The sequence below is a fragment of the Anopheles stephensi genome, chromosome 3 (genome assembly GCF_013141755.1).
Source record: "Anopheles stephensi strain Indian chromosome 3, UCI_ANSTEP_V1.0, whole genome shotgun sequence".
NCBI classification, from domain to species: domain Eukaryota; kingdom Metazoa; phylum Arthropoda; class Insecta; order Diptera; family Culicidae; genus Anopheles; species Anopheles stephensi.
Window position 1 is genome coordinate 38636675 of NC_050203.1, and position 13458 is coordinate 38650132.

The 13458-nt window shown below is 45.2% G+C and overlaps 1 protein-coding gene across 5 annotated transcripts in view; it reads right to left on the reverse strand.

Moving 5' to 3' along the window:
• LOC118511876 (sodium- and chloride-dependent neutral and basic amino acid transporter B(0+)) overlaps positions 1-13458 on the reverse strand; it is a 55249-nt gene that overhangs the window by 25151 nt on the left and 16640 nt on the right. For all 5 annotated transcript variants that reach the window (XM_036055493.1, XM_036055495.1, XM_036055497.1 and 2 more), the window contains exons 2-3: positions 11964-12420; positions 5669-6298 (exon numbers count right to left, since the gene is read on the reverse strand). In XM_036055493.1, coding sequence (XP_035911386.1) covers positions 5669-6298; positions 11964-11996 — 663 coding nt within the window. In that variant the 5' untranslated portion in view covers positions 11997-12420. The remainder of the gene's footprint in view (positions 1-5668; positions 6299-11963; positions 12421-13458) is intronic.

Here is a 13458-nt window from a genome sequence, read left to right on the forward strand (position 1 = left end):
ACAAGCAACGGCCCCCCAAAAAATATAGGAGACTTTCCAACCCACAAAAACGACTGCAAAACTTCCGCTTTTATGGCGTTATGTTTAGCGTTACCGGCGAGGGAGCAAACAAATGAGTGCGCTGTTACAAGCGGTGATACAATCGAAACATTGTCGGCTGATAGGGCTGGCGAAGATGAGTCAGGTGAGTGCGGTAGAGTGGATGAGTTGCGGGCGTGAGCATTGAAGAATTCGAAAAGAAAGACATAGTTTTTCAACATTCATTTAGATCTTGAGGAAACGACTTTAACGTTTTATGTTTAAGGGATTAAATTAAATAATGTTTGGATAATTAATGATAGGCTAACAGATAACAGACACCTAATATACCGAGGTTGTTTGATGAGATCTTGTGTTTCGAAATGCCAGAGAACTGTTGCTCGAATCGTACTTTGAAGAAGCATTCTAAACAAAATATTACTACCTGTGCTCGAGAGGCCTTATGGTACTTAGTTGGGACCTTGGCTATTGCTGTCCTAAACATAAATGTTCGCTGTTTTTTTTTTCAAAACAATGTTCATTTAGTTATTGGTGATATCAACTATTGAGGATCTCTTCGTTTGACGCACTTACGATCGATCGTGAGCTTTGCTTCAAAGGCATCGTCAACTGCTCATTTAGAGTGATTGTCACATGGATGACTTCGTCTCCGACATAGACCTCTCACCATCTCTTAAAATGAGTAGATGCTATACAATTCAAGGCAGCTGATATCATTTATCAAGGATTGCCTAACTATATCCAATATTTGCGTCTAGCTGTAGATCTCATAGTACAAATAAATCTCCAATGTTCCCAATTCTTTTGACCATTGCTGCACCAAATGAACTGATAAAGCAGTAATATTCGACCTGTGCATAATTAAAAAGACCAGTGGTGGATTGTAGTATAGGCAAACTAAGCAGAAGCTGATTGTTAGATGCTGGGAGCCTCAATCATTAAGAGGGCCTCATACTCCATAAGGGGCCCCGTACAATATCTCCACCAGGCTTCTGACTCTGGGCCAGAGACTTCAGATTCGACGTGTAAGGGACCTCCAACGGACCTGATCCACCAATGCACTAGACAAAGGATGGTTGAGTGGACCTAAAACCAATTTGTACTGATAGTCTGTAGTACGAGGAGATGAATACGAATTGTTTGACTTTAAAAACCTCGTAAAAAGGTCTAGAAACCAATAATGCAAAGCAATTAATAGAGTAATAAAGGAGGAGACATCTTCATCAGCGCACAGCAAGAGACCTTCAAATGAGGATCGTATATTATAAATGAGCAAACAAAAGAGTCCAATCCGTTTTGTACGTTGTTAATTGTGATGGGTTATGAACAGTTTAGCCTGGCCCAGCAATTAATCACTTGATGTGCTCTTAGCAGACTGGTGCAATACCAGCAAGTGACGAATGCAAAAGCGCAGACAGCCAATAAGGGTCATCGAGAGTAATGCAGAAAGACAGCCAATAAAAGCCCCTCTGGATGGAATGAACGCTATGAGCGATCATGAATAATAGCTCTCGTGGAAGTACTACTCTTGGTATCCAGCTATAACAGGGAAGTACAGCATTGGGGATTTTTAAATGTAGGCGATCCTAATAAATAAATTTATAAGGATCTCTTCTAGAGCCATTCCACGAGCCATTTTGTATGAGTTCGGCATCCAGGCGAGCTATTTCAGATTTATTGATAGTGGAGGAATAAAATAAAGCAAAACAAATAAAAACCAATAAACAAAGCATAGTGATTAACAAACAAACAGTAGCTCATACGTCTGGTGAGGAAGTCTCTAGGAATCTTCACACTTCCGAAGTCTATGTTATTACTTTTTTATTTTGCTTCTCAAAGTTCACGTATTCATGCCAAGAGTATCAATTAATCTAAACCCCACTTCCTCAGGAAACAATGGTAAGTGAATCATATAATTGATTTCATATCACCTCCCCAGCAGAAACAGTTCTGCAAAGTGAAACATCATATCTAGAGAGACCTTTTTCCACTACGCAGTACACGCGAGAACCTGTTGCAAACGATCGTGCGCCCTCGAACACAAATCGTCGGCCGTTCGATGATGGCAAATGGAGCTCGAGGTTTCATTTATCTTGTTTGTAGTTCTTTCCCAAAAGATAACGAGCGCCGTGCATCCCTATTGTCTCTATCGGCGAAAGAACGTCGCCATAGTTCGAAGCCACTGTGGAATGGCACGAGGAATGCGAAGCAAATTCTTTCGCTGTCGAGTGGTAGCGCAAGGGATGCCACCAAGCAATTTGCTGTTGGTTGTAGGGCGTTTTAAATTGTGCTTTGTTTTGCTTTTTTGTTGTGCCAGTGAAAGTATGTTTGATATGTTAAACCATCTAAACACGCACAAAGTATGCAGCTTTATTTGTGGAATGTCGATTTCACACACTGCAAAAGGAAAATCACAGCGATATCGATGTGCTCTTCGGGTTTGAGCACATTGAAATGTGCATCGATCGTCGATCATTATCAGAAAAGTGAGGCCACCTGACCGACCAGAGAATCAAGGTCAAGAGGTTCACATTTAAAAAAGAAAACCCCCCGAAGATCTCGAGACACTTTGCGGTGAGCCGAATTTCACTACGCTGGCTTTTTGTTTTTCGTGTGCTCCATTTGACTTGATGGGCGCCACTGTAATTCAATGCGGTACGCCCACCAAGAAAGCGAAGGGCACTGCGAGTCGCGGTCGAACATCTCGGCCAGCGGATATCTTTAATGATGCGATGTTTACATTGGAAGATTAACGGCAAGGTGTTTGTATGGGGCGCCCTACCAAAAGGGTCCACCATCACCACCACCGCAAGAGCCCTCCAGAGAGTGCTACCACTTTCCTAGCCATGACCAATGTGCTCAGGTCAGGTGGCCACGACGAGTCATCAAATACGGTGCCTTATTTCGCACCACTCACAGACAGGAGAAAAACAAAAAGCGTAGGAAAAACAAAGTAATGCCGACCAAACACACAGCACCACCAGTGCCCTAGAATCCGTGATGAGTTAAGTTTTTCTTCTGGCCGCAAATCAGCACTCTAACAAATGAACGAACGAGAGCGCATTATGCTGGGAACAACACACCACCGGCGAGGCAAAAGCAAAGGTGGATATGAAAATTATCACGAAATTTTCCACGGGGCCTACAAATAGGCGGCGGCACGGTGCGGCGCCTGGACGAATGAATGGTTGAGTTTTTCCCGGCGCTTCATGGCGCCCTCCAAAGGGGCCATCCATCGACAGCAACTCTCCCACAGTCGCCCGCCGCCTCATTGCACACTTACTCTCGCTTTCTGTGCTCGAATGGTGATGCTGCTGCGGCGTTTTTATTGACCGCAAACAAGCGAGCGATTGCTCCGTTGGCCCCTGTCTCTCTGTGCGCCGTGTTGGTTTGGGTTTTTAGTTTTGAAGTGGAGTTTTATGAGCCAGAAAATTACTGGCACTGTAAATTGACACCTTCGAATACGGCACACGTTGCCATACGGTTCGGTTAGGCGCGCGCGTTACACAATATCGACACCTGGCGACGGTGTGTGTGTGTGAGCATGCTATAAATTTCCAGAATTACCATAATTTCTTTAACATATTTTCCCACCAACTGCGTAGATAATAAATTCATCACTAAATAAACGCATCGAGTGAACCTTCCGAACCTTTCGCGGTTCTCTCGATCGACCGTAATGTGGCTAAATGTATGCAACACGCAAATCAGAGCGTGCAATATGATAGCGCGCGCCAAGTACAAGCCCACCCCAATCAACCTTGATTGATTCCGGCGTCGACAAACCGCAAAAACCAGTACCGTGTGCACTAGTATCTCGTATCCAGCGCGGTAGCGTTGCAAAGTCAACTCCCGGACACGTTGTGGAAATGGAAAAGCGTCATCCTTCGCAATATATGCCCCCGCAAACCCGATATCCTACGGTGGACATGTTCGGTTTGCGGGTGTGTGTGTGTTTGGTGCGATCCTCCGTAAATTATGGCGTTCTAGGTCGCACGTGAAGTATGGTGACCGGGAGCTTAGTGGACGAAGAAAAAAATTGCTTTCTATGAATTTATGGCTCCCATGCTGCTGGTACTGGACACGATGAATCCTCGCGCACGGTATTATGCCACCGGGCACGCATCGCCGATAGGATGTTCCGTTTATCAAGCGAAGGCACACTCAACCGCACACGTTGGACACGTTCCGGTTTGCGAGGCCAAGACGGTTGTCGATATTCTCAGCGCTTTGTTGTACTTTGCCGACAGTCAAAGGTTCTGATGTTACTGTTCGAGAATTTTTCTGAGCAACTGAGATATTTAGCAGAAAGTTAACAAGAAGCCAGAAACGATTGTTGGATTATCTTAAACACGACAGAATACGTCGGATCTTAAAGCTTGTTAAGCGGGTTTCATCGGCTTGTTAAGGCTAACATATTCATGCCAATTTTCGGTCAAGGTTCGATGCGCTACAATGCAGCCAGCAGTCAGTAATTGGAAGTGTTGAGTGCAATTATTTAAATCAATGCATTAGTGGCCTCTTTGAGAACCTCGTGAGTTAGCTGGAAATTTGACCGAATATCCACTGTGTTAAAAAACAAAGAAGTTAAGGATCTCAAGTGTTGGAAACAGCTATGTCCACCTGTGCAACAAGGGAAAGACTCAAAAGAACTATTGATAAAAAAAACATGGGTTCTGCTTCAAGAAAACTTAGAACATTTTAAGCAGTTGCAGATTACTGATGCCCCTTTGAACAACGTTTTACACTACACCATAAAGTGAGGAGTGCTTTTGCGTATTAACCACCAATTAAATGGAAATCATTTCCCCTCAGACGAACGGCATAACGGCGGTAAGGGCTGTACAACTTCAGAACGTTAATTCTACGTTCTCAGCTACAGCAACGCCACCAACTCAGCGATTACGGTGAAATAATCAACCGATGTGACGACCGTTATTGCAATGGCTCAAAAGCCCCTTCCCCCCCCCGAGCAATCGAATCTGTCCGGCCAAAGCGAATAACCCGTTTCATGTTCTAATCTAAAACAACGTACGAAAATTTACCGGGCAACAACGCCGAAATTAAACCAACCGAGCGAAAGAACCTCCTCAAGATTACGACCGGAGCGGGTCGGTTCGGTTCTGTGGCATTAATATTTCACCCGGTCCTGCCATGCAATCGCCCGAAACACACGCCTCGGGGTGTGCCTGCGGGATGTCGGCGAAAAAAGTTCTATGAATAAAAGATGGTCCACCACGCCATTGGTCCAGATTCGCCACTGTAACGGAACTCGGCGCCTTCCCAATGGGTTAGAAGCAACGCGCGAGAACAAATGACCACCGGCTAAACGCACGGCGGAACTGCGACATCGTGTAACGTTGTGGCACCGAACGCACGTTCAGTGTGTGCACTTCTCTGTGCAGAAACGGTTCGGGATAGCGTAACGCATCCATCTCAGACACGGTCTTCAGGAACCGTTGGAATCCGTTGGCCGCCACCGAAGCCGGACAAAATTGCTGACCGACACGTGTACCGAATCAATCCGCAGCGAGTGTGTCGCACTGCAGCAACGATTGTTGCGACGGAAGCGCTGATGGGACCACCTGGTGGGTGGCACCAGGAAGGAGACAAAAGGAACGGAGCTTACCTGCTTGTTTGACTGATCATCGCTTGCTGCAACGGTGTTGGCGCTGACTTTGGTAGAGATGAGCTTCACGGTAGACCCGTTCTGAATCACGCTCGAGTTGTTCGGATTCGTCGAGGGCGACGATAGATAGCGCAGATCGCCCAGCGTCGGAATGCCGGCCGTCGTGGTGGAACCGCCGCCACCATCGCCATCGGTCGCATCGCCACCGCCCGGGGCAACGCTACGCGGGCGGCCCGCGTGCCGCCGGTTGCTGTTGGTGATGGTGTTGGTGGTGTAGTTGTTGAAGGACGCATTTGTCGTCCAGATCGGGGACGATCCCGTCGTTGCCTGGGTGTACGAGTGTTTTCGCACCCGTTCGATAGTGTGATGTTGTCCTCCAGTGTCGCCGTTCATGGTGCGGTTATCGCCGATGCCAGCGATGGCCGCCGAAGCTGGAGCAGTCTGTTTTGTGTTGGATCCGCTGACCATGGTCATCATGGGGGCACCACCGCCTCCACCTCCTCCTCCACCGTCTAGCACGTTTTGCATCGATTTTTTACGCTCAGAGGTGAACGAGATGGTTCCATCGGAGAAGCGGTGAAAGGTGAGATTTTCGTCTGATAAAAATGACATCGACGTGACGCTAGAGATCTGTGGGTGACATAAAAGTAAGGAAAAACACATTTATTAGTCTAATTTCAGAGTACATAACTCAAAATTACATTCTAAAACAATTTGTCTCTTATTTATAACATTCAGAAATACATAAACGTATCTACATCATCGTAACATGGATCTTTTAAACCTTCGAAAATTACGTGTGCGCGTTCTAATATACTTCACGATCTTCATACTATCGTGAGAAGTTCTGCAGCCTAGTTCCTAGACATACGGTGACAGACAATAAAATAGGACGATCTATTTTTTTCAAATTGTAATATTGATGTTATCATGATGATTTTCAACGAACCGATGTAGTTTTTTTAGTATAATTTAGACATTGAAAACAAACGATCAATAAAACCATTGTACGCAATACTGACTATCTAGCTACGGGTAACATCAAGTCACAGAAAGTGAGAAATGGCAGGCTCTCGAGCTTTCGTGGTTGTAGTGCCAAGGAAGAAGAAGTGAAAATTGCGTACTCCTGTACATTTAAATTGAATAATCTTTTGGTCAAAAATTCATTTAAGTCAGCTTAGATCATTGAAGGGTTGAGGAGTTGGAAATTTGTATTCTTCATAAAAGTTCTGATCAAAGGAGATGGCAAGTGATCCTTAAAAATCCCGAATCTTAGTTACCGTAACGAGTTCAAGTTGAACGCCATAAAGTCAAGCATTAAGAACAACCCGTTTGGCTTGCTTGGCTGGAAACACAAAGAGGCGAAGTAAGGCCTTAGAGACTTAAAGCTTCTACAGGCAAATTAGGAAATATGGTGAAAATAAAGAAATATTTGTGAACATCAGGGGCTTCATCAAAACTGAAGAACTGCTCATCGGAGAACTAATTCCACGCATTTTAACAAATAAACAATAAAACATTGGAATTCTAGGTGATACCTGAGACTAAACATAAGTTGATATTGACTCAGTATTATTGCGATCCAGTGGTCCAAACAATACGGTGTACGACTGATTATCTAGCTACGGGTAACATCATATCATCAACAAAATGACACACTAAAGACTTCTGAAGATTGTAACGCCAAAGCAGGAGAACCAGCGATATGGTGTTGGTGTACATTACTTTGACCTAGATTCCCAAAAAATCCTCTCATACAATTTAACATTCATATCAGCCTTCATCATATCTATATTTAATATTCAATCGCTACCTGTAGCCGTGTCATAGACACAATTAGCATCCCTCACGCATAGCGCGAACTATTTGCTTACTGGTAACATGATCCGCATCCTCAATCAATCAATGCCGAGCAGATCACTGGAACGCTGTTACGCCCGCTGAACACCACCCCCCCGAGTAAGTGTCCTTAATTGTCAGAGCATCGATCAATTAACAAGCACCATCGTTCAACAAAACATCCATCCGCAGGATGGTGGGGGGTTATTAACGCAAGACGATCATTTCTCCCCCAAGTTAGCCGTTGCTTGCTACAAAGGCGTTACAAAGGCGCCGTGGGCGTGGATTCGATTTCTTATGCGTGCGTGTGTAGTTTAGGCCTTGTCGGCATATATTAGATTAAGAGCAGCGATTCACCTTGCCGATCTGAACCCGGTACCGCAGCAGCAGCAAATCGATCACGTGCAAATCGTCCAGGCGGAAGAACTTGCTGCCGAAGAAGGGCAGCAACAGCTCGTGGCGGCCGCACGTAATAGGATAGGGTAGTACTGAGTAGCTGCTCTGAATATTCATTTGCGAAAATGCAAGTAGCTAACACGAGTTTTATCCTACTTCCCCAGTTTGCTGCTGCAAAGGCGGTCGCATTTTCCTTTTTTCCCAGGTAGCAGAGCCCCCCTTTTCTCTCAGTCAGGCTCTTCAGGAGCTCCGGCTATAACATCACCGTGTTATCGAAGTTTCTACTTCCCCGGGCTGCAAATGCAAACCTAGTTGCATCCGGAAGTGTGCCCCACTTGTGGAAAACACTATCATTTTCCGGGCCACGGGATCCTTGCAACCGATGGTTTGTACTTTCCAGAGCCAGCGGTAAAACTTTTCCAGCAAACTGGCAACGTGAGCTTCGCCTGCATGTACCTTTTAAGGATTCGGGTTATGATGCGAGAGCATGTGGCCCGACGAAAACGATCAATGCATCGGTAAACGCCGCGCTGTACCAGGTGCAGAAAACGGTAGAAAGTCGTTTGCAGAAAGATTCGTCAGGCAAGGAAATTGAAGCTTAATTGCTGACAAAGTAGAATGAAATTGCATTCGGAATGGCTTCTTGTGCCATTTAAAATGATGAATGCTGTTCGTAGGTTGTTAGATTTATTTTCGTTCTAAAGAAAGCATACTTTGTGCGTGTGTGAGTACTCCAAAGACTTTTTCCAAGTTGGTTGATTTTAGACAACTGAAAGCAATAGTTCATAAAAGTGTGCCTCTTTGAAGGCCTCTTTCAATATTTGTTGTTTACCACCATTATGCAACTAGCTGTAGCTCCCATTTCGTTTTCATTTACTATAAGCCACAAACAAGCAGTTACCATAAAGGAAACTTACTTTCGTCCCCGTAAGAGCTAGACTCACATGCTCGCAGCCGGTGCCGGTAAAACGAGCGCTTCCCGGTTCGTGCTTCGCGCTCGCAAACACACGCTTCACGAACGAACCACAGGAACAGGCATCGATCCGACTAAAAAAACAAAAATGAGTCTACTTGCAGGTTTGAGGTAAAAAGTAACTGTTACGCTACCTACTGCTATAGGTAGGCTTCTTGCACAGGCAGGGTTTCCGTGCGGTCTACGATAGGCTCGTTCTCGTTCGATTTCGCCTCAAGACGCTTAAGGCGGAAAAGTGAAACACACTAAATCAATACCACGTGTGGTACACACATTGAAGGACAACAACTTAAGCACATTTAGCTGCAAATGGAAAAAAACGCGACGAAAAAAAAAAACAAACATTTATGCATACAAATCGTTCACATTCTTCGGGCCAGCCAAGAGGGATATCTCCTGTGCTTTCCTGTGCTTCCGGCGTCAGATTTTAACGCAAAGTACGCCCCTTGTGTGTGATGGCCGAGAGGCGAAAGTTCCGGGACGGGAGCGACGCGGAGCTTAATCATCCGGAATCCACACCGACAACCCATAGGCACCGATCGATCGATTGTCCGCCGAAGGACAGTCACCTGGACAGGGTTGGATGATGTTGACGTTGAATTCCGCTCTCGTCGGAACAAGTGCTCGCGCGCTCGACTACAAACATCATGTTGGATGAACCGTAACATAACCATTTTGCGGGGAGGAATTTTCACTTTTCGATGTTCGATGTCCGCCCGTTGTGTTGTTGGGTTTCAATTTATCGGAATTTATTGGATATCGCACTAGTGGTGCTGAAGTACCGGGCGACGCCTCGTAAGCCCTACCACACACACACGCCGGATCTCCCTAATCCGGTCGAGTGAGCCAGACTGGAAAATGTTCTCCTTAATGGACCGTGCACACGTGTAATCAGCGTGTACAAATCATGCTCGACAACATCGAGCGAGAGAGAGAGAGACAGGTGACTCAGCGTGGTCATGTGCACCTGTAAAAAAATGCCAACTCCTGAAGGCGATGCACCCGAAACGGAATCATACGCAACATTTCCCACTCGGGTTGGGGGGCGAAGGACTGCCTGGTAAACAATCAAATCCAAACGCCCCTTATCAAAACATTAAAAAAAAAAACCGATCATCCTCGGCTTCGATAAACAATGTCGACATGATCGTTACGATCGACTTCAACACTAGCTCCGGGTATTTAGGGCTGGGGCGCAGTACTGTTTGTTTGAGTCCGCTGTTTTTTCACACAAACCTTACAGGGTAACGTAATCCATATGAAAACATCACTCGCTACTCAAAATCAATGTTAGCCGACGCAGGCCGGTTTAATAGAAAGCGAAAAAGAAGCCATTTCGGAAATGGCTGCTTAATGAAGCTAAAACCATCACTCGATGGGGTACGGATGCCATCGAAGCTTCTTCTTCTTGTTTTTTTTTGTTTGCAACGCTAGTCGTATTTGCCAAAGTGAGTGATAAGCTACCACCCACCGCTACCTCATGGAAGCGGGAATAGCCTCTCGAGTGGTGAGTGATGGGCTTGGGTTCGCATGCGAGAAGGTTGTTTAGTAGCCATTGTTAGTCAATAAGTCAGCTGAGCAAGCAAACTGGTGATGGTGCTGTCCGCGTGATCGTGTTTACATGCAGCTTACATGGAATTTGAAAACCTCACACTGGGGATCATGTTTAATACATGAAGCGTCACTTAGCTAAAGATGCTTTAAATTTTGACCAAATATTAGACAACAGAGCGATGCTTTCAAAGCTACATTGGGTGGTTAACTGGTTATGGTTATGGTGCAAATATCAAATATAAACCATCTTTGTTGTCTTGAGAAACCGAGCATGTAGTAGGATCAATTAAGAAATCGATGAAGCTTTTTTAATTATGATGCCAACTTCTGCCAACTTCTCCACTAAACTGATAAATCCTTTTTAGCTGCGTTCGTGAAAAATATGCTCAGAAGTATTTTTTGCCTCGAATGTACGGAGAAGAACGGTTCATAGTATCAGCAAAGTATGCAGATGCCTTTGTATCGATAGCAGAGTATCTTCCTGTAAGCTAGGTGTTCGATTCTGGGAACCTTAATCATTTTAAAAGCCTCGCACTCCATAAGGGGCCTCGAATAATATATCCACTTGGCCTCTGATTCTGTCCCAGTCAGCAGATTTGATTAAAGCCTCCAGGATAATTCAGGAGTCGTCACAATGACGAGTTCTACGAGGCTTTGGATCCCTGAAACCTCATTTGCCTCCAGAAACGAGCTGTACAGTGATCTCACCATCGTGCACAGAATGGCACCGGACGACGTAAAGTCCTTTTTGAGCATCCACATGAACAGAAGAGGCTGAGTAGATCTATACTGAGATGGAATGATGGCGTTGACGTACCGGTAGACCGTGGATGGTATCGAGGACTGCTGAAGCTCGATTGAATGCTGAATGCTGAATGATTTGGTTATTTCTGAACGAACCCAATCCAAACAAACTAATCAAAATGCACCGCAAAATCTAACAAAAAACGGAGGACTCTCAATTCCCCTTTTACCTCAAGCGTCGCTATAAAGACGCATTGTTATCAAAACCAATTGCACTTCCGATAATGGTTATCAAAAGACATTCACTTAACAGATACGTAAAATGCACTTACATCCTGTTTAGAAAAAACACGAACATTCATTCGACAAGATGTTTTTTAATTGCAAAACGATGTTGCCCTCAGGTGAGCAGCAGCAAAATACAGCTGTCTGTAGTCGGACAACTTTTGAACTCTTTTCAGTCTTTTTTTATCCCCCCGGTTGGCATCCGTAATTGTGCCATTAGGCGCCAATTGATTTCGCATGCCACCCCCGTCAAAAACATGAAAATGACCTTCGCGTCAAGGTGAATGTCAGCATTTTTCATGTCAACCGCTCGTAAACGTATCGACAGCGAGAGGAGGAGGGCCGAAACGCGCATGATGACTTCAATCGATATGGTGCATTTTTCGCTAGAATTTCGCCTTCCTACCGTACTCATTGCATCGTGGAGCTTTGCATAACAGTTTTCAGCTGCTGTCTTGCGTAATTTCACCACGGCCAGGTCAAACAACACACACACACACTTACCGACTGTTTTGGCTCCTTATTTTTCCATTTCATGTTGCCACTGGTGAAAGGTGTCCGGGGGCAACAGTGTGGCCGGGAAAGGGGATAGAATTCGGATTGACTCGTTCTGCGGTTAGTTGCAGTTGCTGGATCGGCTTGATGATGGAAAGCACATACACACACACATCAACACAAACACATTTGGGGATTTAATTTAAACTTTGCACCCACAACACTAGCTCCGACTCTTCCAGAATCTTCACGAGACTTTTTTTCAAAATCTTAGCACAACTTTGGCGATCTTTCTTGCCTTCTTGTTCTCACTTGCTTTGGGAGGATTAGTTGCTGGAGGTTTCACTTTCACGCTTATCGCGGGGACCACTGTGGGCCGATCACACCGACACTGTGGGGCCACAGAGTACACCGTCAGCCTTAAACGCACTCATGTTGGTTTCGCAAAAAAACGTCAGACCCATTCCTGGAAAAATCGGAGAGGAATTATGGAGCCGCTGGGAAAAGGTGGTCGGTCGGAAAAGTGTCGCAATGCCCGGTCGGTGTCACCGGTTGGTGTGTTGGTGGCTGAGTTTTGCAATAGTTTGGAAATGTGTTTCGTTGACAGCAAACGAAACACACACACACACACAAGATGCCGGTGTTTTTCTTCTGCTGTTTCGTTTTGTTTTTGTGACTACCCGAAAAAAAAAACGAAACGAGGAGATGTTGCTTTGAGGAAAACCGTTGACGCCTTTGTCTGCATACGCCCGGACTGGAGGAGGTGTTCGCTAAACAATAGCGCCAGCAAGCATACACATCCACAGGTTCGAGAACGGCTAGGCAGTAGGTAGGAAAGGGACAGCTCGAAAAACAAAAACCCGGTCAGCTCACCGTTCACAACCCATTGCATGATTAATTCAACGTCTATAAATGCTCACTATAAAGAAACGTGCGCCGAAAAACCGGGTGCGGGAAAACCCTCGCTCCGTGTATGTCGTACGACAGAGCAATAATGGAAAACAAAATTCGTTCTCATGCTTCAAGCTAGCCTTACAGGGGGTGGTTGGGGTTGGGTGGCATCGGATGGGGATGGGCGGCAGCTTTGAACGGGCCCACGTGTACTAGCAGTGCAGTAAACTTTTATTCTCCCACAGCAATATTTTGGCTGGGATAAAATAAGAACTTTTCCTTTGTGCTCTGCGATCACGGATGGTGTTACAAGAGAAAAATCGAAACAAAACAAGAAAATTGGAGAAAAACCCTACGAAGGTGTGGGCTATTTGGTACAAAACTTGTGGAAAAGTACTCAAAATTGAGTAGATAATTGGAACAAAAGCCTAAATGATCGTTACAGAAGGTTTGAAATATTTAATTCTAAACTATATGAGACCGAATTCTACTTAATCTGCATACACTTGCCGGCTTGTCCTCTTCAACTCTATCCCAACACACTAGCATTATGCCTCCCAAAAAATATCACGTGTGAACATAAAACACAATCGACCCGCAGCTGATGTCATAA